General features: G+C 47.2%; 2 protein-coding genes across 4 annotated transcripts in view; one reads left to right on the top strand and one right to left on the bottom strand.

The window, feature by feature from the left end:
• Positions 1–736: 736 nt before the first annotated feature.
• UTS2B (urotensin 2B) lies at positions 737–7,609 on the bottom strand. 2 transcript variants are annotated; one of them, XM_072344728.1, is made up of 5 exons: positions 7,411–7,609; positions 5,447–5,545; positions 3,479–3,516; positions 2,886–2,979; positions 737–1,379 (listed from the first exon to the last, which is right to left on the bottom strand). In XM_072344728.1, exons 1-5 carry the CDS (start codon positions 7,562–7,564, stop codon positions 1,354–1,356), a joined length of 411 nt encoding a protein of 136 aa, XP_072200829.1. In that variant the 5' UTR covers positions 7,565–7,609; the 3' UTR covers positions 737–1,353. The 2 variants fall into 2 exon arrangements, with proteins under 2 accessions (XP_072200829.1, XP_072200830.1); XM_072344729.1 differs by having other exon boundaries at positions 739–1,379; positions 7,441–7,609.
• An 8,296-nt stretch (positions 7,610–15,905) lies between these two features.
• The window catches only part of CCDC50 (coiled-coil domain containing 50), a 37,593-nt gene continuing 25,633 nt past the window's right edge, over positions 15,906–27,865 (top strand). The window contains exon 1 of one of the 2 annotated variants that reach the window (XM_072344284.1): positions 15,906–16,086. In XM_072344284.1, the coding sequence (XP_072200385.1) occupies positions 16,038–16,086 (49 nt within the window). In that variant the 5' untranslated portion in view covers positions 15,906–16,037. The remainder of the gene's footprint in view (positions 16,087–27,865) is intronic. The other variant, XM_072344285.1, reaches the window with a different exon arrangement.

Below are 27,865 nucleotides of genomic sequence, written 5' to 3'. Positions count from 1 at the left end.
TAGCCAATAGTAAGATGGATAGATCTCTTGTTGATGAAGTACATACGAGGTACAGCTGTGGTAAGTGTGCACATCTTGCTAGAGCCCTACGCAATGAGTTTAATTGGTAATTGGTGCTTTGGGAAAGGTAAAGTTCTGAAGAATATATAGCATGCAAGATGCAGTTAAATTACATGGCTATACAGGACTGGAGAGTCCAATTCTAGTGAAAACCAGTCCGTGCTTTCACAGTATCTACTGAATTCTGCTGTCACCTACACTGATGGAAATCTCAAAGCTAACATCAACGGCTTCAAGATTTATTTGAATACATGTGGGAACATGATCCTTTTGCTTTGCTAGTGAACTTAGATAATGTGATTTAACATGGGTGTATGTAGGACCTTCTGGTGGACTGTGATCACTTCTTTTTGGACAGGTGATGATCTTAATGGTCTGTTCCAAACTTTATGATTCCATGAATTCTGCAGTAAGAAAAACCAGTTAGCAACTCTTTGGGGTAAGTAGGTAGAAGTGAGTAGGGATGGTCCAGTCCCATGAGTACAGCAGCCCACACATACCCGTGTTCTGGCTAAAGGAAGGGTGTGCTCCTGAGGCATATTAAAACAAATCTGCCTTGCTTTAGCAAGGTGTTTAATAGGAGCCTTATGATCCATTATATAACCAGAGCCATCCATGGAAATGTACTCCCCCTTTAGGCCTCTGGAAGGGTTGAGAAAGAAAACAGCATGTGCTTCTGTGCAACAGAAAATCTTTATTGGAGTGATATCCAAAAGATCCAGACTTCTGTGCCTGTCCTCCCCCAAACCTACTGCATACATTGGTGGGACATGACAAGGAACAACAGCTCTGGCTCAGCAAGCCAAGGTAGGTAGCCTTGAGCCCTCCCATTGCACCCAGACTGCCTTCCTTTCCTATCAGAGGGTGCAGAGGCTTCAAAGACCTGCTCATGGGACACAGCAGAAAATCCAGGTCCCACCATGAGCAACATCTGCAAGTGGGTAGAGGGCCGAGCTCAGGGGGCCAGGTTGGTGTTTGGTGCCTTTGGGGACCTGGTGAGAAGGGCAAGAATGTATGATAGCAGCAGTCTGAATGGCACAGCAAGTGAAGTTGGGGAACATCTTCCAAGCAGAAGACTGTGGAAGGTGAGGCCTGGAAGGAAGGAGCAGCAGAGGTAGCAGGGAGCTTCCTGCACCTATCGTGGTGCCTCTTAGACTTGGTTGTGGTGCAGTCACAGAGGGCGGCATTTAAGTTAGCAACGAGATGAGAGAACAGAACAAACTCTTAACACATTAACACCCAGCACACAGTTTGGGGAAGGACCCATCTTCTTCTTCAAGTCCTAGCAAGCCTTCAGATGCAGTATTTCCAAAAGCAGGCTGGAGAGGGATACAAGAGAAGAGTTTTAGCATCCAAGAGAATTTTTTTCCAACTTCCCATAGCTCCCCAGGAGGTGTTTTCAAAAGCCCACTATCCTGAGAGAGTTGGAGTATTAAGAGCTCATATAACACTTCTAGAAGGTGATGCTTTTGGTTTCTTAAAGTAAAAAGAAGGGCTTGTGCTTTATAATGGTTTGCTATTCCTTTTGCTCTATTTCATCAATGTCAGGAATCAGCTTTTTCTTTCCCGTCTACCAGCCACCAGTCTGCAACCTCTGAGTTGTGCACAGGGCTTCTCACCCATGGCTGATGGGAAAAGCAAGTTACTGACCTGGTAACACCTGATCCAGACCCTACAATGACTTTTAAAAGCTCTATCACTATAGCATTCTGCTTCCAGCTGTCTTCCAAACAACACTTAATGCTGTGGCATCTTATGGGAAGAAAAATTAGGGAATTTTGTGGATTTCAGTGTTGGAAAAAACCGTGTCACCAGTCTGCCTGGTTCTTTGAACGCTGTACAGGTGTCAAGCATGAGAAAGGATTTCAACTTGTTGGGGTTTTTTTTGTGGGAGAAAACTTCTACTGAATCAGCAGCACCCAGACCAAGACACAGGCTCCTCCCAAAATGGATGGACAAGACAAAGGCTCTCTGCTCTGTTTTCTGGCAGAATCTGATTTAAACCTGGCTGGGAGAAGCAGTTTTATGTACAGTTGATTCTTCCAGACTGGTGGGAGCATGAGTGAGATTAGCCAAATTAATGACAGTCTCCAAGGTCACTTATAAACTGCAGATTGTCTAAGCATCACCTAAGCACATAAGCCAGCCTTGCACAGAGGGGGATTTTCCCTTGTCTGTCTGGCATATTGTCAGCCTGCATGAGCAAAGAACATGTGGGGTAAGGGCAAAAGGAGCTCTTTTGGGGTGAGGCCAGATCTGCAACCAGTGACTACTGTTCTACAGCTGTCACTGCTTTGTGAAGGAGTCCTCTGCTGCCAACACATGTCCTTGTGCACTTGGGCAGCCCTGAAGGAGTGCAAAGCTCCCAGGATGTACTGCAGAGAGCAGAGGGGCTGACTGGGGACACAGTAACTCTTAGCTCCCTGCATTCCTGCTTGATTTCCACGTCCTTTTCTTTGCTGCTTTTCAGCAGCTCAAACAACTGCTGCTTTATTCTCCCAGGGAAGCGGTGACCTTGGTGGAGCTGGACACATGCAGGCTGCGTGCCTCATTATGCCTCCAGAACAAGCTTTGTGCCCTGCAGAGAGTGAGGGGTGCCCTGTGGGGACGTGTTCCTACTGAACTGCCCTCTGATTAGCCCCATAGTTATTCTCAGGCTGCTGCTCCAATTGCCTCTGGTGAGGTCCTGAGTGCCAATAGACACTACTATGAGCATGCTGGGAGCATGCATACTGTCACTGTTCTGCTACAGATAGGAAATGCTGGAACAGGGAGCCCGATGGGATGGCTGCAGCCCATAGGTAGGGCTCTAACCCAACACTTACCACGTTTTTTGGGCTGTGATGCTGAGAGACTTTCCAAGGCATCAGCCACCTCTGACCCTTCCTCAGCTGAGAGCTGATCCTTAAACTTCAACAGCTGTTGAGAAACAGACACAGCAGTGAGCAACTGCTCCATCAGAAGGATGGGACCCAGCACAGCATAGTAGAGGCAGGCTGCAGGCAGCCCGGCAGGCAGTACGCATGGTATCAGGACTGTTCCAGGAGGATCTGCCCTTGGAGCACCTCTTCGTGTCCTCCTATCCACAGCACTTGCTGACTTACTATGTGAAACCCAAAGTGTTATGCCTCCACCTGCAGCTTCTCTGTTCTAGCAAACTGGGGAGGCTCTGGCCATGGGCTGGGTCTGCCTTGCTGGTAGGGAATCCAGAGAAGTGCAGGGGCCATGGGTGCTGGAGACCAGCATGGGATAGAGGCATCTGAATGCACAGGCAGACACCAAGACTTGCCCTTCTCCTTCCATCCTCTATGGTGATTTCTTTTGGCATCCTTTTTTTTTTTTTCTTTATTCTAACTTAGCTAGGGTATTATTCATGCAACAGTAGACATGGATGTGTCTGCTCATTTGCTTCTCTCACCTGTTCAAAGTCGTCAAATTTCTTTGCCAGCTCCCAGTCTGTAAAGAAAAAGAATCATGTTGGTAATTCCTAAAGCTCAGATCTGAAGCAGTTTCTTCCTATGTGGTGGTGATGGGTTGATGGTTGAACTAGATAATGTTAGCAATCTTTTCCAGCCTTATTGATTCTATTTCTCCTGTCTATGGGTTGACAAAGAAGGACCCATTTATCTTTTAATTCCTGTCTAGCCTCTGCTGGGCCCTTTTCTGCTCAGCATCTGGATGCCAGGCACCATCTTCATGGATCATCAGGCAGAGCAGCACTGCAGCAGGCTGTATAAAGCCTGTGCACACACAGATGGGCAAAGTGCCATGAGATGTCAGAGGGAGAGTCAGGTTCTGTGGACAGAATCTGAGGCCCCAGCTGAACTGTGTTAGCAATAGGAAAGCAACAGGAGAGGCTGTGGGTTTCCCATCTCACTCCTCTTGAAGGGTGAGTAATGTTATTCCAGGGCCAAGCTGAGGTTAAAAGCAGTGAATGATTTTGAATAAGATAGCTGAAACAGTTTTGAAGGGGGAAAGCAAAGTCATCAACTGCTTTGCAGTGCCAGTTTGTGAAAATATGCACTAAAATAAGCAGAAGAGACAGGAAATTGCTTAAGAATGTCTCTGTTCATCCCAAGAGCCAAACACCAGCCTCGGGCTGTCCGTGCTATCTGCTCCTGGCAGGGCAGCGGGTGATGGTCTGTGTCTCCTGGGGGATTTAGGAGAACATTCCCCTGATCTCAGATAAGGCTTCAGCACATGTTGCCAGACTCAGGCTTTTTTTTAACGTTTGAAACTGAGTAGGAAGGTGCCGAAAAAAGAGCTGCCTCTATTCTCAGTTTCTTCTCCAAGAAAGCAACAATTTAGTTGAAAACTACTGAATATTTTCTGAGATATAAAACAGAAAAGTCAGCAGTTCTTAAGTAAACCCATCACACCTGAGTGCTAGGGCTAGGGGCAGGTAGTGGGGCTCAGCTCCTTGCCTTGCTTTGCAGCAACATCTACAGGCAGATTCCTCTTAAATGTGTCTTTATGCATCCATAAGTGAAAAGTGCCCCTTAAGAGCTTATTCTTGTTGTTACAATTGATTTTATGATTATTATTTTACACATTTTTGCTCTTTCAGAATTTCAAGTGCTGATTTTGGCTCAACTTTCCACAAAGAGTAAGCTTGGCCAATGGCTGCTATGAATAGAAAATGAGCAGCGGTCGAAATTTGGAACGAATTATCTCAAGCAGAGAGAAGGAAGTTAATTTATGGAGGATGCCTTGAGAAACTGCCTGCTGTAAATCCTCTGTCTGTGCTCTGCTCAGAGATTCATTATATTCAATTGTCTGGCATAAAACGCAGCCTTTCCTCCAGGAGTAATAAGTGCAATAATCCATAAAGCAATCATAAAAATGTTATTTTTTGAATGCGTCCCCTTTACAAGAAGAATGCCTTTGTTAGTGTAAAGACTTGATTTATTTGTATTTATCTATTTGTCCCTGGATTGTTTAACTACTGCCTCACTGCATTAAGGGGCTGGGGAGGAGCACTGAGTTATTTTGATTAATGGATTTCCATGGTAAAATTTTTTTCTGTGCTCCATTTTCTGCTGTTTTTACAGGGAAAATCAGCTTCCTGCCCTGAAACTACCACACATGGCTCAGCCCCTTCCCACACTGCAGTGGCCGTGGGAAGTTCTGACCCCGTTAGTCCATTTGGTGCTTGCAATTGCTGTGTGCAGTGTCATGGAATGCCCAAGTTTCCCTTTAGAGAGTCTGAGTTTGGAGTGTGTCCCAACACACAGGATGGTCTTAAATTTGGTGTCTGTATAACATATAACACAGAGAAAAATCTTGACCTCCTCTCTGCAAAAAATCTGCGAGTTGATTCCTTACATCCATAGCACTGATACAGATACAGCTGCACGAAGCTTGATCTCCCATTCCCTCTGCTTACCAAAATTTCCTGGTGTCCTCCATGCAAACTTCTTATTAAGCAGAGGAAGCAATGTGTCCTTGTGATTTGTGTCTTCTCTCTCCGGAAGCACTCGGTTATCTGCAGCACATAAAACATGCCATTCTCAGTCTCTAGTGCCAAAACGGATGGACACTCCATCCCCCAACATTAAAACAAAAATTAAGGCTAAGACCTCTTCTGCAAGCATTCCCTTTATTGCCTCATCACCCCATCCATCTCCCCAGGCCTGCTGGAGGTAGGATCTATTCCTTATGTGTGCATGTAGCTGAAGAGCCCTGCAGCATTCTGTCTAGCCCTGTGCTCACCCCGTGCTGGGGCTGAGCTCTCTGGTTGCCCAAGGTATTAAGGGATTCATTCTGCTCATAGGGAAAGTGTGGAGGAGTTTAAAGCGAGCATCTTTTTCTCCAAGGAATCCTCTTAATGGTTGCTGTCAGCCATGCCTGTTTTCCTTCCCTATTTTCCAGGAAAAATCCTCCCCAAGCTGCTTTCCTGTAGTAATTTGGACTTCTGTGTGAGGCCTATTTTGGGATCTTTCTCAGTGTTTTTTCTCTAGCGGTTGTGGCTATACCCTCAAACGAGTGGTTGTGAAGGTCAGAGCTTCAGCAGCATCTGACAGATACAAGGATCGAATGACCAGACTAGACAAGGCTCTGGAATGCCCCCAGCTCTGCCAAACAGATTTCTAGGAGCATCTGGAACTTGTGTGATGCATTCATTTTTGGGAGGAGCATAAAATCGCAGAATGGCCATTCCCCAAAGTCTTTTGTCTAATCCCCACAGCCAGACATTGCCAAGCCTTAGAATATGCCCACAAAATCCACATAAAATGCAAAGAAATGACACAGAAGGACATTTTTTCCCTTCTCCTGGGATCTTCGGGACTTCAGCTCAGTCCCTTCAAGGAGATGAGAAGGTAGCAATGGGTCTCAGATAGCCATCAGACCTACATAGCTGTGATGAGATGAATGCAAGTAATTTTGATACAGACAAAACAAAGCACTGCGACAGATGAGACCCCAAGATGCTCAAGAGTGTGTGGGAATGCACCCCAAGGTGATGCTCCCAGAATACGTGGCAAGGTTTGCCCCCACCTAATGGTGCAGCTGAAGCCGAGTATGATTTGAGGAAACAAACCCGAGGAGCTGAGCAGGGCTATGCGCACTGTAAGACCTGCAGTTTCTGTGCTATAAACCTAAGCAAGCCTGAAAGACAGTTACGATTTTCAAAGAGCCGCTTTTAGTCATTTGAGGGATTTGATACAGAAAAAAAAACAACAAAAAACATACATACATATAAACACTCTAGTAAAAACTAAACAGAAGCTGTATTTAGAGAGGGTGGCCTCAGGAATGTTTTGGTTGTCGTTACAAAAATAAATAGGTGAAATAAGAGGAAAAATCATTTGAAAAGCAATGCTGTTTCCTAGCCTATATTTAGCTGCTTTAATTTTTTTCCTGCTGCCAAGTCTCTCTAAGAAAGAAGATTAATGATTGACATTTTCCTGCGGAATAAGTTCAAGCTAAGATTAATTCAAATTATGGGAGAAGAACATATAAGCAGAAGTTTCACGATTAAAGAAGTTCAGCAGCACCCTACTCCTGACATTTAGGAGCTGTCACATCTCATATGGTACATACTTGGATTGCTACTCTCTGGTATTTTAATATATATCCTTGGAAATTTTCTTTCAGGAAGAAAGAAGAAAATACCATTACCAGATATCACCAGATCTGGTATTTTCATTGTTTAGCAAAGTGCGACATATGAATATGCAACCAGCTGCAGACCAGAAGTACGTGCTAATATGCAGAAGTCCCTGGGTAGTACCCATGTTGATTGATTATTTAGTATAGCTCAAGGTTGCTTTTATCTTCTTGCACGGATAAGCAAGTGTTGCATGGCCATGACAAGCAGCAAAGCAAAGCAAAAAGATAATGACCTACCTGTGTCATCTAGCCTGTATTCCAGCTTACCTAGTAGGAAAAAAGGCACTCCATGTGTAGATGGGACATACACAGTCATGGTCAAGATGGCTAGCACTCCGAGGGACAGCTGGACAGACCGCATCTTTTCCACGTACCCACCACCCAAAAGCATTCTTCCTTCAAGCACGGTGGAGGACTTCAATGCAACCCAGTGCCAGATGAGCTCACTTTTAAGAGGCAGTGGATGTGCCGTGATTGCAAATGGCCTTTGGAGGAGGGGAGAAAAATATCTCTTGAGATATAATTCAACCTGTCAATATGATTCACTCCTTTGGGAGTGGACAGAACAACCCAGTAACAGACGTCAGATGGAACCTGTTCAATATATCTCATATCAGATTGATCTAATGAATTTTGATGTTCCCACAGGCATGACCTGTCCATGCACACTGATATACAGTCCATATGAACATCCATACGTACACACATTAAGAATATTCTTTCATGGCTGTAGCTTTAATGGAGTTCAGGCATGAGGACTTCCACATTAGCAGGGAAGATTTGTCTAACATACAAGTTGCCGTATGTCACCAGTTCGGACAGAATCAGGTTAATGGGTTTTTGTAATTTATCATCACACTTCTTACTGCCTGTATTAATTAATGTGAGGTATAATGAGTGCTGAAATGCTGGGAAACAGAGGGGGAGAGCTCTTTCCATTTAAGTGATTGGAAGATATTGAGTATGTCATGCTTGCAGTGACTTATGGCTTTGTCAACGGGAAAGGCATCACATCCTATTTTGGGATTGTGTCTGAGTGGGGGAGTGCAAAATTGGCAGCAGGCATGGAATGCATCAAGGATGGGCAACTGTCTTCTTTTTTCTGGGGAAAAGAAGAAGTGGAAGGCCAGATGCCAGTTCTGTCTGCAAAGCTATATTTTATTAGTTTAGAGCAGAGTATTGAGGCACGTTGCACACATCCCATGTCTTCTCAGGACATCACCATGTCTTGGCTTGGCTTCTCTTTGTTGCTTCTCCATCCCAATTGAGCAGGAACCTGCTGCTAGTTTTCTATTATGACCTTACCCAGAAAAATGCTATTGCAGTAACAGCGCTAGCCTTTCTTCTGCACTTCTGCTCCTTCTGCCAATCATCATCTGCAGAACTGAATCATTTGTACTATACTTTGGCCAAACTCTGACTTGTACATACACTCCTAGTGACTCATCTCTTGTGCTTTTTGGACACCACATTGTGCCAGATCACCCAATACAGCTTCATCTGATGGTACCTACTCTTCATCCTTCATCTTAAGTAAAAAATAATGCCTTTTCCTTGTTTGGGCTTCTGGCTTCTGATCCCTAACTATCCCTAAAACTTGCTGTGCAACTTGCCCTTTAATTTTCCTTTTAATATTTATTTTTTACTAAAAAATTGGGTGTAGAAGCTCCGACTTTTTGCAACTGCTTATGAAGCTGAACGTGGTACTTCCATTAAAAAATGCTTTTCTACTGAGGAAATGGTCCCATATATATATATATATATATATATATATATATTCTGCAGAGACAAATTAAACTATCTTGTCTTTCAGTGTTGTAAACCAACAGTCTATCAGTTGAAATACTCCTGGATTTGGATTTGGAAGAGCTCTGAGATTTTCTCTTTCACCGTAGAGAAACTTCAGTTCTGGGTCACTGCAACTGTTCAGACCCCAAAGCAACTTGCAAATACAGTGTGCCAGTCCTTCCAAGAGAGTGCTGTGGTGAAAGCAGGGGACTGTCATTCTCCATTTACACAGTAAGAGGGGTGAGGGGTGGATGCTCTCAATGAGTGGGTGGAAAGATGCCTGACAGCCAGTGCCAGACACTAGTGACTTTTTGCATTTGTTGCAGTTGTGGGAGGGTTGACTTGAGGTATTAGGTTTAATTAACACTTGCACCTAGTTAATATCTTTGCTTTTAGCCCAGTCTAGCTTTGGGCTCTTGATCCTGCCTGTTATCCTGGGTAAGAAATACTGGTTAGTTAACCTCAGACCTGTCCTGTCAGTATGGATGTGTTTACTGTTTTTTGGATTATGTTTGACCATGGTTGTCATCACTGGGACTGATTCTGACTGGTGGATTGAATTCTAGCTTGACCTTGAATCTTCCTCACCCCTACAGACTTCCTTAGTGATCCAGGATCTTGGTTGATCTGAGTGCTTCCTGGCACTATTTTCCTCAATATACCCAGCATTCTTCCATGCTCAGTCTTTTCTCTGTCACACAGGTCAGCCTGACTTGGAGCAGTAAAAGCCCTTAGGTATTCTGCATGAATTTCCACTTACTCTAAAGTCACTTTCAGCTGTGTTGCTAACTCTAATTGGTCTCTCTAGAACAGATGGAGTATTCAAATAGCCTAGTTTAACCCCAAAGCAGTAACATGTCTTCTTTCAGAATAATCCTTATACAAGAGGAGTTCAGCATGCTTCTTGGGCCACTTGCAAAATGCAGGAGGCAGTGTTGAGCTGCTGAAAGCAGGAGATCTTGAACCTTGCTTGGAGTGGCATGTTTCCAGAACACTTTGCATGCTACACATTTGGCATTTGAAGAGGGGGAGGATTTCTTGTCTTTTTGAGCACTTCTCGAGAGCATATAAAAACTTCACATGCATCACATAATTCAGGTAAGCCTCAGCAGCATTCATGGGCTTTGCTGTGGTCTTTTAATCTGTGCTTAAGCTCTGTTTGTTCACAAAGCAACCAACCTGCTGTGGCAGGACCTGGGAGTAAGGAGCCCTTACTTAAGGTTGGGAGAAAGGGCATATTAACTGTCCTGCAGTCTGTGCACCAAAAAGGGGACTTGGCTGAGACTGTGTGCTCTCAGCTGGTGGAGATGGGATTTATTTATTTATTTATTTATCTTGCCCCATATGTAGGAGGAGACTTACTGCTTCCTTGTTTAGTGTTTCTAAGGGTATGATAGGCATGGGAAAGAGGAGGGAACAAACAGTAGAGAGGAAAGCAAGCAGGATGCTAAAGAGACCCTGAGAAGCAGGGAGGAGTTAGGAGCCTTTCAGCATGAAGAGAGAGAGCTGCCCTCTCAGCAGGGGTGAGGTGAGTTTAGCACACAGTTTCAGAAAGGCAGGAGTTACTTTCCCATCCGAAGCAGTGGCTCACAGAACAATCCCTTATCCCCTCTGTCTACAAAACCATTTCCCTCCTTGGTAATCTAGCCTCTGCTATCTTGTAGCATCTGTTCTTCCCTGCACACCCAGTGTAGACCTGGCAGCATTGGTGTCTCCTCTCACTGATCCAATTGCATCTGTCTATCCTGTCTCTCCAGCTGTGCTTCACCTGATGGGAATAGAAGTGGAAGGCACTGAAAACCACCCTGTCCTCTTTGTCCTTCACGTATTTGTTCTCTGAATTCTCATCTGCCTATGTAGCTTCTACCCTGGTGTGAACCAGAAAACAAAACCCGCCCTGGTCCTATTATATAAAGCACCACTGGAAGGCGCTCGGCTATTCTGCTGCTGGCTGGTGCAAAGTCCCCAACAGAACAGCACAGCTTCTCTGCAGAAAGGAATTAAAATAATGTGCACATAAGCCAGGAGAGCAGCTCCCTGAGAGGAGGGAGTACATAATGGGGAGGGAGATGCAGTTATAAAATGAGAGTCTCTGTTCCTCAGGGGACTGTTAAAACCAGTCAATATTTATGAAGCTTTTAGACTGACTCATGCGATTTGTTCCCCTTTCTACGTGCTTGTCTTTGGGACTCAGCTGTTATTTGGCCTGTTACTGCCATAAAATTAGATGCTGTGCTTTAACTGTCTCCTTGCATAGTGAAGGAGGAGGGAAAGGTCCCAAGCAGGGCATAAAATGGTTTCACTTGTCACCTCCCTGCAGCCAGCAGTGGGAGGGCACAGGAGGAAGCATCGTTAGCTCATATCAGGTGGGGATCACACTAAAGAGAAGCGGCACCTCTTGGTTAAGGCAGAGGAGGATACAGAGTGCAGATGGGCTGCCTGCTTGCCTGGCTTTCACATCCACTCAGAGGGCTGCCAGGAGATGATTTGGCTTCTTAGAGGACAGGCCAGCTCCAAAGTGCTCTTCTGGAGTGAGGGGTGAAAAAGCAGTGCAGGAATGCAAAAGCCTGGGAGAAAAGCAGGGACTGAGGGTGTCATGCCATTTGCACCTCTGCTTCTTAATCCTGGGCTGAAATACCTTCTCCAGACCAGATCCCTCCTGACAGGTGGTTATTTGGCTGAGCCAAGACAGTGTGCTGAAGTGGCATGATTTGGGATGACCTGGTTATACCACCACCAGATTTACCCTAAGCTTGAGCCTCCTCTGATCTGATCCACCTTCTGCAGGCCCTGAGTCTGTCCTGGATGATGTATGAGCAGTGCCCCAGAACTCAGCAAGGATATGAAGTGCCAAGGGAATGATGCTGTAGGGTCCCTTTACATTATTCTACAGAAGCTAGTCATCCTGGGCTACAGGAGGAAGATCTAGAGTGGTTTGGAGCAGGAGCTGGTTTTCTGGAGCTCGCTCCTCTCCATCAGCTGTGGTACAATGGAGAACAGCCACTTGTTGATGTGGTAACTGAGATGACAAATCAGCACATGGCAAACCTGGGGAAACCACTAAGGTAGCTGTGCTGCAGGTTCTGCATGTCTCTGCAGAGCCAGTGTATTCTGAGCTGTCCTCAGAAAGCCCTGGCACATTCTGAGCAGCTGTTTGTGAGGCACTGTGTCCTCTAGAGCATGCTGCAGCCACCAGACAGCCAACTCACAGGCTGCTGTAGGGACTGACGCAGGCTTGGTAGCTCCTAGTGTGACTGAGAAGGAATGAGTTGCTTCTGATCATCTCATTGCAGGTGCTGTGTTGAGGACGCTGAATCCTACCTGTGCCAAGGACATGCAAGGATCCTTCCTCATGGCCAAAAATCTCTGTATGGGAATGAGTTCTGGTGTTTATATTTCTGAATTTTGCACATTTCTTTCTACTTCAATCAGCAATTGTCAGCGAGTCTAAATTGAATGCAGCTTGTACACGTATTTCTTTGGGCATCGCGGCCATAAACAATGCTGGGTGGTTTCAACCCTGTCTGCCAACAGTGCCAGCTTTCATGCTGTCAGTCCTTTTTCTCCCTCTCCCTCCTCCTAGTTCCCATCATTTGGCTTTCTGACTTTTCAAGAACTACTACCTGTTCTTTGGGAAATGTTCTTGCTATGAGTTACCCACAGAAAGTCTGGGAGGGTAAATATATCTGGTTTATTTTGAGGAAATTTGCATAGGTGACCATAGCTCTTGCATTTGAGAGCATGTCTTCTTACCCAGCTTGTCATCTGTATGTAGGGCCGACAAGACTGGTAGCTTCTGCACATGCAAAACCTGTTTTGTTGAGTGAATATCAGTACTTTCTGGATGTAAACTTGTGTATATAAAATCAAGGCTTGAAATAAGAGGTTTGAGGATGTATGTACCCCTTGCATCTTGACCTTGGGTATCAAGGCTGGCAGAAGTGAGAACACCAAATTATTACCTTTCTTTTAACCAGCAAAGGATGAGGAAGGTGGTAATCAAAAGGTGATCTTAAGTAAATCTAACAGTTGTTCAGAGGAGAATATAGCAAGCTTAGTGTCATGTGAGACCTGCACTGACTTCAGGCCCCACTGAAATCCTTTCAACATAATTGCAGTCATCCAGTAGATACTGATGGCAGGCACAGGGGCTTCCCCACAACCAGCCACTTTTATTAGGCTGCTAACTTCTCCCTTGTGTGGGCTTGCAGGAAGCTCCCTGCAGAGCACAAAGTGAAGAAGAAATATCTGTTCTGGGTGAAAAGTGGTTAATGTGCCAAGTTTGGTATTACTTCTCACTTTCTTTGCTGAAGAAGAATTTTGGAAGGTATTTGGTCTCGCTTGCTGATGTGAAACTTAACAGTTTCATGGGGAGGAGGGGGAAGGGAGGGCAGAACTGTTACCCTTACAAACGTGTTTGTAAATTTGTGGGCACAGATGCAGAGCTAATTTGCACACTGCAGTTTCCTGGGCAGCCTGGACAAACAACTGAGCTGTGCACATCACAATGTGCAGCACTGTACCTGACTTCCCATTGTATGCCTTCTCTCTCCAACTAGAAAGACAACAAAAGCCCTCCCAGTGCCCAATTCACCATTATCCTGCTGTTTTTATGACACTGCATGTAAGCACAAGTTTAGTTTAATTCATTCATCTTTTGCAATGTCCCAATTCATCGCCTCTGCGTGTTTTATTTTATAATACTTTAATCCTTGCATGCTCCTGCTCTCCTTGTCCTCCTGGGAGCCCTAATTCCCACAGGCACCATTTGGCTACTGATGGAAATTGCACACCTGCTTCTTGCTGCTTGCTTCTTCTCATTGGCCCCTTTTGGTACAGGAATTCTCTCTCTCCTAGTTTGGTTGCTTGGAAAAGGAGGAAGGTTAATGATTGGGTGGTCAGAGGAGGAAAGACATCATCTCATGCTTTGACTTAGGTGGGAGGAGGAAGGTTGTAGTCACCTGTCACCACTGACCCACGGGTTTTGGACACAGGTTTGTGTGATGCTTGATTACTGTGAGATGCCTAGAACTGGTTTTCCATCCCTTTTCATTGAGCAATGATGGATACATTCCTGCCTGTGGGATCATTATCCTCTGTGTACCCCCACAGCAGCCTCATCAGTTGGAGTTTGCCATGCAGTCATTAGCAGAGCTCTAACAAGGGCTGCTCTGAAACTGAGCATCTTGATGAGGCCCAATTTATTTCACAGTTGTTATCTTGTTGTCCTGAGATGACAGCATAGCACTGGGAGGGCTGCCTGGTTTATTTAAGAAGCAGGCACAGAGCTGTTTCTTGGTCTGCAGGAGGAACAGAGCAGCACAAGGTACTCCTGGTGCTCTTAAATAAAACAAATAGTTATTTTTTTTTTTTCTCTAGCTTTATTGGGATTAATTGACCCACTGAAACACACCTTCAAGCTGCATGCTCTAAAATTTGCAGTGGAAAACCTGCTGTCAGCCCAGCAGAACAAAGCTTCCATGCTTTCTGCCTGGAGGCAGAGGTTTTCAGACACAGGTGGGAGCTGGGAGGCACCATTTTGGACCACAAGATGTGATGTGACTGTGCTGCAGTGTCAGCATTGCATCAGTCATACATGTCCCGGATCCTGCTTCATTTTCTCTCATCTCCAGGCCCCCCACAGTCATTCCCATATTTCCATTGGTCTTTGAAGCCTCCTGAAGCCTTCAAGTGATTCCTGCCATCTTCCAGCTTTAGAGATTTCTTCAGAATATCTCAACATCAAGCTAAGATGAGAGGAGTTCAATGTCACAAATGCGAGGAAAGAGCTGTTCCTGCTGTGCAGGACCCTGCCCTTGGGAACAGGGTAGGTGAATGCTGCTTGTTGGATTTGCTCCTCCCCAGGAGCATCAGTGAGTCTGGCATGGACAAACGCATCTGCATGATTAACAGAGCTAGAGGAAGGCATGAGGAGCCATATGATTTGCGTAGGAGAAACCTGAGCAGAGAGAGCTCAGGAATTTTGACTAATTGGTGCTGCTGGTTTGGGCCTCAGCCAGGTAAGGGGATCTAAATTCATTAGGAAAGACTGGAACAAAGAGCCGTGTGCATGAGGGAGAACTTGGGAGCACTGAAATCAATAAGTGGGAGATGATGTTTCTAAATGTGGGATCAGAAGGCTGCTCTGTTGCATCAAATCATAGGACATCACAAATTGGAAAGGTCTTCCAGTCCCTTCCCCACCTTTGAATCCTTTGCTTTGATGCTCATATGTGCCCCCACTCATGTCCAACAGCAGGTGCTTGCACAGAGATTAAAAACCAGGCTGGTAATGAGTGAAGGATGTCCTTCTGGCTGATCCCTGTGTGCACATGCTGCAGGGATTAATGGCCTTGCAAGGTGCTGCTCTGGGGCTGAAAAATAAATGAGAGAAGGAGAGGAGAAAGAAACCCCACCACAAACAAAAGCATGAAGACAAAACAAAAAGAAATCTGAAAAGAAAGTATTATATATATATATATATATATATATATATATATATGGGAAAAAAAGTTAAGAAAAATAAAGTAAAAGGGGAAAATAAGAGAAAAGGGGCTGAAAGTAAAAATGAGGGAAAAGTGGGAGAAAAGGGGGGAAATAAATGAAAAAGGGAAGAAAACAGGAGAAGTAAGGGCAAATGAGAAACACGGGGATGGGGGGATGAGAGAAAATGGGAAAAATAAAGTGAAATAAAAAAGGAAATAAGGGAACAAAACAGTGGGAAATTGGGTGAAAAAAAGGAGGCAATAGGGATAATAGGGAGGAGTAAGGGAATATGACGGAAAAGGAGGGAAAATCAGGGAGAAGGGGGGGGGGAGGGAGACCCAAAGCAAAGGGAGAAGAAAGAAAAAGTGGAAAACAAAGACCAATCGGCACAGCCGAACTCGAAGGGCAGCAGCTCGGAGCCGCCCGGCGCCCCGCCCCGCTCCGCCCCCGCCGCTTTCTGTCCCCTCCGCCGCGCCGTACGGCCGTTCGCTCCGGATCCCTCCGCGGGTAACTTCGCGTTGTGCGGCGGGGCGAGGGCGGCTCTGCCCTCAACGTGGGGCCTGCCCGCCCCGCCCGGCTGCAGCAGCAGCATGGCCGAGATCGGCATCGACCAGTCCAAGCTGCCCGGCGTCAAGGAAGGTACGGGCGATGGGCTGCGGGAAGCGTGTGTGTGCCGCCGGGTGTCCTGCGGTGCCCGGCGCCGCGCTGAGTGATGGGGATGGGCGTGCGGGGCTCCGCCGCAATCCCGTTTTGTACTTTGCCCTGTGTGTCCCCGTGGTTCACGTGCTCGTGGAACGTGAAATTGCGGTGACCGGTTTTAGCGTTGCACGTCCTCAGAGCCTGCTTGCGTGTGGTCGCTAGAGAAAATGAATGCCTTTAACCCTTCCGGAGGGTTGGTTCGGTGGGATGACAGCCCTGTGCGGGCAGCCTGCACGTGGTTGGGCTGGTTCGGTTGTGATCTGCGGGCTCCGGGTGAACCTGCGCCTGCGGTCAGAGGCGCTGCGCCCCCCGGGGGACCCCGATTCGAGGCTGCTGCCTGCACCGCCCCGCTGGATGCGAGCGGTGCTCCGAGCAGTTCCGACCTGCACGGCCGCCGAGGCCCGAGCTGCGTTCTGCAGAGCCTCGGGCCCGTCCCGAGCTCTCAGCTCAGTGATATCATTTGTTTTTGTTGAGCCAAGTGTTGAAACCGAGTTATGGCCCGGTTTAGGTCTATTCACACTCAGAGTGAATGCCAGCCAAGGGAAGAAATGCATCACCTTCCGTGCCTGGGGAAATATTTGTTCTTCCGATACAAAAATCACTGTTGATTCTTCTGGATTAAAAAAATCAAAAGAAAAAACGTTCCCTGTCTCCATTTTGGACAAAGGTCAGCTCAGTCGTTCATTAACAGCACGGCTCCATGCTCTGTTGTGGTGTGTGGACTTTGTTCAGCTCCCCTTTGGGGGGCTGTGTGGCTCTGCTTCCAGTGCTTTCCTTGGGACTGCCGTGTGATGGTGCCATCCTGCTCTTCTCTTGTGGTCTTAAAGCTGTTGTACAGCTCAGTCGCTGTTGAGCAGTGAAAATCCACCAGCTTCCTTCTTGTGGTTACTTTCTTTCTTTCATTTTCAAAGCCACCTGTACTAGCTGAAGGCTCTCTGTAGATAGGGCTTTGCTGGTGAAAACTAGTTCAGCCAGTCCACTTTATTCGGTTTACCAGTATAAAATATGCCCTTAGAGCATTCATTTCCAGCATCAAGCAGACCTGGTGCTGCAGCTTGGTGTTACAACCTCTTTCCAGGCATGCCAAGTGCTTTCTCTGACCACTGTGGTCAGCAAAGCTCTTGTAAGGTGTTTGCTGAAGGCTTTGGTGGTGGCTGCAATATGTGGGTCGAGTGTCTCTGCTCTCCTCTCCAGTGTCTGTGATGTTCTCTTTTCACAGAGTGACTTTGGCTCTGTGTGCTCATCTGACCCTCCCCAGGGCATTGCTCAGCTGTCTGCACACAGATCTCTTACACTGGAAGTCTAATCTGTGAGCCTTTCAGGGACAAAAGCATCCTGGAAATATTATTTTAATTGGTTACTTGCAAAGCAAGCAACAAGCTGGCTTGAGCTCTGATCGCACGTGTCTTTCATCTCTTGAGATCTGATGCATTACTAGAAGTGAAAGTTGGCAGCCATCCTCTCCTGCAGTGGCAGAGGTAAGAGCTGGGGCTGCAGAGCTTGGTGCTGGCCTGAGTCCTCCCAGGGAAAAGGGGGCCTGGGGGAGGGAAGGGGAAACCCGGCACCCTGGTCTTGCAGTGCACAGCTCTTCAGAATGGAGGAGAACTGCAATGGATGGAGTTCTCATTTATTGTTCTTTTTAATAGCACTTAGAAGAAATAGAAGGGCAGTGTGTCTGCACTTGTCATTAGAATCAATGGATCCATGCTGCTGTCACTTAGGCTCCATTCTACTTATTCTACTTGCACCCTGAGAGCTTTGCAGCAGTCTGACTTCTGCTCTTCATTAAGCATCTGCTTTGACTTCGTGGAGCTCCTGATTCATACTAAAAGTGCTGCTGGTTGTTTCCCAAATGTGATAGTAAAAGGTACGACCACTGCTTTGGGTGAGGAGGAAAGGTTTGGAGCTTTATTATCCCCCTTGTCAGGGCAGCCCCAGGGGCAGGCAGCCTGGTTGCTCTTTGTTGCCTTATCACAAATTGAATAAGTTTGTGGTAACCATCCATCTTCCTCCCAGCCACAGCACCTTCCCTCCGACCTCTGCAGCTTAACCTGACCTCTGTGACACCGCTGCAGGGAGAACCTTGTGGTGCCAGACAGACAGTGTCCTGAGCAGCAGACTGCCTGATCTTATCAGCTTACAGCATTTCGGTGTCTGTGTGCTCAGCAATATGGCACTTCAAGGAGGAAACTTGATGTCTGCAGCAACCCCAGTTTTGGGCTCAATGTTTTGGAGAGGCTCCTGTGAGGGATGTGTGGGGATGGGTTCTGTTTTGGGGTCTTTCCAGAGGGGTGATGTTGGGGGCCATGCTCATGTAGAGGAAGGGTTGGACTCCAGCTGAATTAGTGTAATACGGGCAGCTCTGAGAGCAGCTGCTGATCAACCAGGTCACCCTGCAGCCACCTGCACTGTGCCCCTTGGCTCCAGATGGTGGGTTTTTTTTCATGAAGCATCATGTGCTGTGTCACAGTTTTCTGCTTGTTGACTTCCTCTGAGAAGCACTCTGAAAAATGCAGGCAAGCTGAATGGCTCGGGGGCAGCAAGGGCAGGGGCTGATGGGACATGGACGTGGGATTTTCTTTCTAGGTCATTGGTTCATATCCAGCTCTTCCGAGTAATAGGAGGTCTGTTTTTCCAGCATGCATAAATTCAGTAGTTGAGGCTGCTGGGCTCGTTTTGCTTCTGGTTAAAGCTGGGTGAAAGTTTTATTCTTTATTCAGTTGCCCTGGGTCTGCAGCGCTCAGCAGAGGAGGTGGGCAGGATTAGCAGATGTTTTCTTAGTTACTGATGAGCGGAGAAGTGTTGGGGTTGGGATAAAGGAGGCATGGTCTGTCTTACCCATTGGCATTTCTGGGGGTGGCAGTGGGGTGGGAAGCTCCCCCCCATTGGCAGTACAGGACACATTGCCATTGCTGCTGTGACTTGCTGACAGACTTTTATTTACTGTGACTGTGGGCCTCTGTTTAATCTTTAATTTCCTGTGGCAACATCAGAAGGCTTGTGCGTGCCAGGACCTGGAGAAGGCATCTGCAAAGAGCAGGGTGGGCTGGTAGTGCCCTTGCCTGGGGCCACACAAAGAAAGCCCTGACTGGGGATGTGTGCCTTGCAGCTGTGTTAAAAGCCTCTGCTTTGCTGCAATAACCCTTGTTTTCCTTTTTGCTCAGAGCCTTGTTTTCCTTCTTGCAGTTCACATCAGTGTGACGATTTGTGGGACGAAGTGACATTTTCCCTCCCTGCTTCCTCGTCCCCCTCCCAGCATGTGTGCAGCTGGCTGCCTTCCATGTACTTGCTGCTGCCTCACTGCTTAGCACTGGTTGGAAGGCCAAAAGACTGAGGAAGATGGCTGAGCAGTTGCTAAAACTGCCTTAAAACTTCAGAAGTTTAGGGCTGCTGGGCACTTCCAACCAGGAAGGCAGGGCAGCCTTGTGTCCTTACAGTGCTTGTGGTAATCCAGCCACTTGAAAGCATATTATTGCTTTTTAAAAATAGGAGCTTTTGCATCATTTCTTGGTATGTACAAAGACCCCACCCCACTCACTATAGGTGAGTCCTGTGAGTCTTGGCACACTGCTGCTAGGAGAGCACAGCACCTGTGCTTGTGGTGAGTGCTGTTCAGGACTGAAAGTGGCAGTGGTTAGCAGGTGATGTGCTCTTCCTCACTTGTTGTTTCCGAGGAGGTTTAAAAAACTGCGTGCAGGGTTTGTGTATGTGTGTGGTTCTTCCTTCTCCCATGTGTTCTGCTGAACAAGGAGTCTGTGGCTGGGGGAAAAGAAGAAGTGGGCTATTTATGTGATGTTCAGTCAGCGATGGCAAAGAGGCAAATGCTTGAAGGTACTGTGAAATGAGTGCACATTGCCTTGGCCACTTATAGCCAGACAGGACAGGAAGCTGCAGCAAGCCTCAGCATCACTATCACATCACTGGGGTGAAGCAGTGGAGGATGGCAGGGAAAGACCTGGGAGCTTTCCAAGCCATCAGGGTGTTGGCTGTTTTTGTGGCACGTGGAGCTGCTGTTCACAGCGCTCTGCTCTCCTGCAGGCGTTGCAGCTGGCGCCAGGTTTCCGAAGGAAGTTGTGTTGGGAAGAGGCTGGGCTCTGCTAGGGTTATTTGCAGCACCTGAGGGCCCTGTGTTCCCACTGCCTGGTGCTGCCAGGAGGGATGGGCAGCCCTGCTTCAGCCCTGCTTCAGCCCTGCTTCAGCCCTGCTTCAGCCCTGCTTCAGCCCTGCTTCAGCCCTGCTTCAGCCCTGCTTGCCGTCTTCAGGTACCTTATGCTCCCAGTCCTGATTTTGTCTGTTTTTTTTTCATCCTTAAGCTGGTATGTATATTGTATCACTTAGATACTCCCCTCCCTCCATCCCCTCCCCTCCAAAGGAAAAGACTTCATTCAGTCCTTAAGCTAATTTTGAGTTCTTGGAGCATGAGCACAAAGCAGTTTGTTTCAGGTTTGCACCGCGATCCTCATTTCTTTGCCCATCTGGCTCCAGAGACCAGGGCCTTGTTCTTACCATCTTATCCTGCTGGTTTTGATCTTAGCTGTTACAAGGGCAGGGTGCCAACTCAGGACTCTGACAGGAAGGGAGTCGTGCACTGTAGATATCTGTGAAGGTCTGACTGATCTGGGGCCAGCTTTGGTACTTTGTGTTCTTCAGAGCTGACTAATGACCTTGGAGAACCTATGTGTGGGAAGTGAGGAGGGGGGAGAAGCACCCAAAAGGGGCTGGTAAAGGGGGAAGTAAATAAATGAATAATAATAAAAAGGAGTTGGAAACGAGGCAGAGCATCCTTTACTGGTAGGTGTAGGAAGGCTGTTCTCAGAAAGCAGATTGTAGGGCAGCTCATCCTGAGCGCTGGCAGTGGCTGGGCAGGTGGCACACAGGAGTACTCCTTCCAAGGAAGAAGGGAGCTGATAGGAATCTGCTGGAGTCAGTCAGAAGTCAAGCTGCAATCAGCTTCAGGGACAGCTTCAGCTTGGAATGCATCAGCTGGCTGGAGTGAGCCTGAGGGAATGCTCTGAGGCTTGTCCTGCTGGAGCTTTGCTTCTTGCATATCTAATGTAATGAATGAAACCTGATTTGTCTGTGTATGTGTGCTGATGCTGCCATCAGTCCGTCTGGCTGCAGCTCTGGTTTAGCTGCAAGCTTTGAAGCAGTCTCTGGTTTGGCTGCAATCACCTGGGCACTGGAAAGAAAATGACACTTTTGCTTGCTCCTCCAAATGACTGCAAGCTCTCTGGGGTGTGAAACCACTCTGTGGGGTTTTAAGAGGAACTGGAACTCTTCTTGGTACTTGGCACCTTCTGCAAGAGCATCAGTTTTCAGCAGTCAGCCTTGCATGCAGTCCTCAGAGTGATGTGTGAACTTGTACCGGAAGGGTACTGAGAGCCCAGTCCTGGACCCCTGCTCTCTTGCATTCTGCTGTATTATCTTTTAGGATTATGCTGGAGGAGAAGCCTGGGAGAACTGACACTTGGAATTATCTCGGCTCCATCTCTGTGGAGCTGCTCTGTGAGTTTATTCATGACCGCCTGAAAAGGAGGGTTTAAGATATGGGTGAAGCTGTGGCTCCTGGGAGCTTGCCTGACCCATGGGGTGCACTTGCCAGCACTCCCTGGAGAAACTGCTGAACTGAGTGAGGGGGTTTAGTAGGCCTATGCTGAGCAAAGAACCAGAAGTTTTGCTTATCTGGAAATCAGCATGTCCTTCCAACAATTGTGTAGTATAAAATTGTTAAAAATGCTGAAGCGAAAGCTACTTACCAGATCAAAGTAAAATAGGATGATTGCTGCTGAAATGGCTCTGGGGGTAGTAGGGTGTGTGTATAGTGCAGATCCCTTGAGATGTGAGCTCCATGCCTGAGCAGTTTGCTGAGTGGGTGGCTGTTTTGAGTTGTGCATGAAAGGAGACGCTTTTGTTCCCTTACACCAGTTTAAGTGAGTGATGTTAGGCTTAAAACTAAAACTGCCATGACATCCTGTCTGCAGAAAAACAGACAACAAAAACCTCCAGAAAATGACAGAATGAGAGATTTTAGTCATTCTGGGGTATGGTCTAAAATGACCTTCTGAGATCCCTTGTGGTGCTACTTTTTGCAGTCTTAGACATTCTTGTTTGCCTGTGCAAGCGCGTCACCTCCTGTGTTGGAGTGCTCAGCAGATGCTATCTCTGCTTGAGGACTGCTCTGTTCACAGGCAGGTTTACAGAAGAGAGAGTGCCAACCTGGTGGCCTCAGAGAGGGCATTTCCTGAAGGGAGAGCAGCTGATTTCTGTTTCAAGGCAGGTTAACAAAATAGGCTTGTGTTCTGAGGATTTGGTTCCAAAATATATGCAAACTTCCATTGCAAAGCATTGGTTGGGCAGGTGACAGCATATTGTTGGGGAATGGTGCAGATAGCACAAAGTTCTCATACCCTTGACCTTAAGGCATTATCTGTAGAGCAGTGAGGATAACCTCGTTCCCAGATTCCAAGCTGCTTTTAGCTTCTGTACCAGGACTGCCAATTAAAAACAACAACAACAAACCACACTGGTGGTGGAGATATTTCATATTCTGTATGTTTGCCCTTTTAAGAGCAAAGGAAAGACTTTTCTTCTTGTTATCTGTGAAGCTGCTCAGCTTCTTTGTGTTCCCTTCCCCAGCCTGCCTGGTCCTGTCTGTTTCTCAGGAGCAGTCTTCTCCCTGTCTGAGGTTGATTTCCTTGGCATTGGCCGCCCATGGTGACCAAAGTCCCAGGAATGCTGCTGAGATGTGATGTGGATTAGCACAAGCTCAAGAATCTCTCAGTGTGATGGGAGAGGCAGGAAGGAAATGAAAAGCACTGAGGTCAGGCTGTGTATCTCACAAAGCAGGCGGTGTTGGAACTGCACAGCTCCTCTGGGAGCTGCTCCCAGTTTATTCCTTGCCCCAGCCAGGGCTACTCAGTCAGGTCATCTTGGGCTCAAGGAAATCTTGGAGCATTCACCTGGCTGATATAGTCCCTGCGGTGCCAGCTCTTCTTTCTGATTTGCAGTTTTATTAACTCAGCATCTTTCCAAGCTTGCTGGCTTGGAACAGGCTGTGCTTATTGCTCTCCACTTAATTTGTTAGCTCTGTAAGGCCTTAAGAAGCAGCTTTAGCTGCTGAAACTGCTTTTGCTTTTTCTTCCTATGTCACTGTCTCTCCTTCCTTCCTTCAGGATTCGAAAACTGCAGATGTTTGGAGCTAGGCATGACTCACACCTTCTCGTTTATTTTGTGAACTATCCAGCACATGATGCTGACAGGGAGAATGCAGGGAGTGGGAGGGAATGGGGAGCAAGGGATGGTTTTTAAACCCCAAAAGGAAATGCTGGGAGTGTGCCTGTGTTGAGCTGGCGGGGCTCCTGGGACATGTCAGAAGGCCAGCACCAGCGTGGGGCCCCCTGGGCTGACATCACATGGCGAGGCCTAAGCTGCTAGGCACAAGTGATAGGTGCTCTGCTCTGAGCCCTGTGGGGTCTGGCCTGTTGGAGGCCCTGCTCGCTCTGTTGCCCATCCCTACTTCTGTCACACAGTACTGAGGGCTGCCTTAGCTCCTCTGTTGTGGTTACCTCACTCCCTTTGAAGCAATTCAGTGTGAAAGTGCTGAGCTATGAGGCTGAGGTAATGCTGGAGGAAGCTGGTGCAGCAGGATAGAAAGAGGAAAAGATAATTTTGTGAAATTTTGCCAAGTTGCTGTACCTAAGACAGGGCTTTCAGCCGTGCTCACAAGAGCTGTATGTCTCAGCAATACTTAGAAAGGTGCATTTTGGGGCTGAACATCTACGAGCAAGTGAGGCCTGTGTATGGGGCTTTCAGAGAGGCTCTTTTGGTTCCCTGCAGCAGGTGAGCTCCTCATTGCATGCTACCACGTGGGTTTTGTAGTGGGATCTGGGGTGTTACTCAGGAGTTGGCTGAACATGAGCCAGCACTGTGGCCAGAATGGCCAATGGCATCCTAGCTTGTATCAGGAATGCTGCAGCAAGCAGGAGGTGATTGTCCCTCTGTACTCTGCACTGGTGAGGCTGCACCTCAAGTACAGCTTTGTATCAGCTTTGTATTCAGCTTTGGATCCCTTACTACAAGAAAGACATTGAGGCTCTGGAGCATGTCCAAAGAGGGGCAATGGAGCTGTGAAGGGTCTGGAGCACAAGTCTTATGGAGAGTGGCTAAGGGAAATGTGCTTTTTCAATCTGGAGGAGGCTCAGGGGAAGTCTTATTGCTCTCTACAGCCTGAAAGGAGGTTGTGGTGAAGTGGGAATTGGCCTCTTCTCCCAAGTAGGGTGAGAAGTGTGGTGTTAAATTGTACCAGGGAGTTTCAAGGTGGATATTAGGAAACAATTCTTCTCAGAAAGAGTGGTGATGCACAGGCTGCTCAGGGTGGTGGTGGAGTCACTGTCCCTGGAAGTGTTCAAGAACTGTGTTGACGTGGCACTGAGAAACATAGTGGACATGGTGTGATGGGTTGATGTCTGGATTAGATGATCTTAGTGGTCTTTTCCAACCTTAATAATTCCATGATATGATTCTATGCTTCCTGCCATGCCTTGGCCATTGCTTTCCCTGCTGGCATTCCTGTGCTGGCATTGCTTTCATTCACAGCTGTGCCAGAAGTGCACATCCCAGCACACTCCCCGCTGTGGTCAGGCAGATTGGTTTAATCAGCCCGGGGCAAACCTGTTGTCATGTTTCACGCTTTGCTGGACTTGCCGATTGCAGCTGCTCTGATTGTGCCCCTGCTGCTTGTTTGACTGCCTGATGGCTTGCAGCCAGGGCCTCGGGATGGGAAATTGAGTTAATTCTCAGTGGTGAATGAGCATCAATCTTACCTTTTCATTTCTTAGCCGTGCAATTAGGGAATAAGGAAACATATTTATTTATTTATTTTAGCCCACAATGCAGAGCCTCTCAGAGAGAAGGAATTGTGATTCTGTTATCACTGGGGCTGTCCTGTTTCTCAGCATGAACCCAGTGCCAGTAATGACTCGTAATGGGCTGAGAGTGAGGGCTTATGCTGCTGAAGCTTTGTTTCAGACCACATCTGTCCATCCTGCATCCTCAGTAATTTTCTATCAACCTTGTTGTTGGATGCAACTTCAGGGAAGGAGAGTTGGTTTTCTTGACTTTCCTGCAGCTGCAGTCATGCTTGACTCCATGCCACAAGCACTGGGTCCATCTTGAAGGAGTGCTTGGCATCACCCCCCAAATTTGCAGGGAGCTGCAGGTGTCCCCATCTCCTGCCACTTGGCTGCCTGACAGCGCTCTGTTCCGTTCATAATGGGATGTTCTCATCCTCCTTTGCATGTTGTTCTCAGGCTGAGAGAACTTGAGAATAACGTGCTCTGATGAGTTAGGGGCATTCAGTCCAGCCAAGTTTCGGGTGGTGATGAACATCTCCTTTTCTGCCAACAACTTCAGCCACACAGAAAGTGGCCTGCATACCGCTGTTAGCCATTCATGGATTTAGGAGAACAGACATCCATTAAAACAATAAAATAGGTTAAAAATCCCTGCTGTACTGTGGGAATGAAGCTCACTGGAGGAGATGAGACTTTCTGTGGGGCTTGGTGCAAGACTGCTGAGAGAAGAGCAGCAGTGTTCTACCACAGCCCTCCTGCCTTTTCACCTGCATGCTCAGTATATTTCTGTCACCGTCATTTTTCCTACATGAGTAGCAAAGTGTGGCTGGGTGTGAGCAGAATGGAGCACAGAATCTAAAGTCCTTCTCTGCCTGTGTGCCTCTGTGGGGAGGGGAGGGTGGAGCAAAGGTCCATTGGCACCTTCAGCATCATAACCAACACAGCAGAGCTCAAATGCTGTGGGGATCAGAAAGGAGTTCAAAAGGGCTGAGATGCAGTTTCATAATCTTTGCAGATGTCTTCACATATGCAGCTCTGGAAATGTTTGCCCTTGCCTCTGTACTCCCTTGTTTTGCTCGTACAGCTGTTCAGGCAGCTGTGCAGTGAGCTTGCTCACAGACTTACTGTGGTAAATACAACACTGTCTTCTCCTTCTGGTTTGCGGGTGGGATTTTTTCTGTCTTGTTGTTGTCAAACCTTCAGGAGGAAGTGCTCTTCCTCAGAGATGTGGTGGTAAAAGCACAGCCCTGGATTTGGACTCTCAGATGTCTCTGCTTAGCTGCAGTCTCTGAGCTGGAGGTGCCTTTCCAGCAGGCTGGGTGATGCTTTGTGAGCAGAAGGTGGCTGCCTCATCATCATTCTGTGAAACTCAATAGTGTTGGGGACCTCAGAGTAAAGTCTTTTTGGGGAACATCTGTCCTCATCCAATAAAAATGTGTTCCTGAACACTGGATGCCCTGAGTATGTCACCTGTGAGTAGCACTGAAACAATTGTGGTTGGTGGCTGGAGGAAGCATTTATTTATAGGAAAGGCCAGCTGGAAGTGTTTCATTGTTAGTTAGTGTTTAGTATCCTCTTTGCAGTAGAGCTGCAATAAAAAGAAAGCAACAACAAAGCCTAAATTGTACCATCCAGAAATGTGCATGCTTAAAATGAATCACTCTGGGATTGTGTTACTGTAATCGCTGTCCTCATCTCCACCCTGCTGCTTGTCCCTCCTTTCCTGAAGCACTGCCTTTGACCTTGAAGGGAGGGCTGCCCGAAGTGCAGCCTTATCTTCTGTCTGTCATCTACAAAACACCCTCAGATGCACCAAGGCTTATCCTTGACCATATTCAACAGGATTTTTGGTTAAAGTGCTATCTTGGCTGCAGTCAGAAGCTCTTTGCAAAAAGCCCATGAAGCTCTGTGGATGCTGAGGAGTGCCCTGATAAATCTCAGTCGGCATGTGTCACTGTGAGACAAAGGAAGGCTCGTGGGATTGTTGCTGCTTTCCCTTCCTCTTGCAATGTTTTCTGCCCTTTGTGGGGTTGGTAATGGTGTCTGCTCAGACTCTTCAATGAATGGGTTCCTCAGGAATTGTTCTCGTAGCTTTGCTATGTCCTGGGGTCCTTAACCTCCCCTTAAAGTGGGAGTTCCACATGCAGCAGTGCACGCTTTGTGTGTCTGTGCAACCAAAACACCAGACTCTGCATGTGGCCCCGTCCCAATAGGTGTGTGACTGTTTTACTGTTCCGCTGCCTATCATAACAAGTTAAAAATAAACCCTTGTGCTTTCCCACAGTGTGGGCAGAGCATTCCTTTGAAAGCTTGAGAGTGAAAGTGATTGGCGTTTGTAAAAATACGCTTCTTTCAGACTGGGGCTCATCCCCTTCCTGTTTATTTGTCTCCAGGTCAGCACAGCTTCCAAAAAGAAGCTGAAAATTACCCGTGGTGGTAATTCTGTGGGTGGTTGTTTTGGGTTCTGCAGGTCGATTTCTGGAGTCTTGGGAGCAGCTTGGTGGGAAGACAGAATCTTCCCCCTGAGGAAGGAGCCTGTGTCTTGGGGAGATGTGTTTCCACCAGCATTTCAATGGGAAGTTTCAAGTCTCTTTCAACCCAGTGGCCCCCCCTTAAGTTTTGGCTCAAAATGTAAATGTTTTCCATGGGAAAATCTTTATTTTGTCTGAAGTCCATAAATTAACTCAGGGACAGTTTTCACACTGAAAATGATGTGATAACCCTCATCTGAAGTAAACCCAGCAGGCTTGGGGTTAGGAAGCTGTTTGCTGCCCTGAGGAGCTGAGCTGGACATGGCTGAAGTATGTGCTGATGGAGGGAGTGAGAATGGTTTGAATGGGTTTTGAATACTTATTCATGTGGTCTAA

Source organism: Excalfactoria chinensis, chromosome 9 (assembly GCF_039878825.1).
Source record: "Excalfactoria chinensis isolate bCotChi1 chromosome 9, bCotChi1.hap2, whole genome shotgun sequence".
Taxonomy (NCBI): Eukaryota; Metazoa; Chordata; class Aves; order Galliformes; family Phasianidae; genus Excalfactoria; species Excalfactoria chinensis.
The sequence above is the reverse complement of the archived record's forward strand: the minus strand, read 5'-3'. Positions and strand labels throughout refer to the sequence as shown.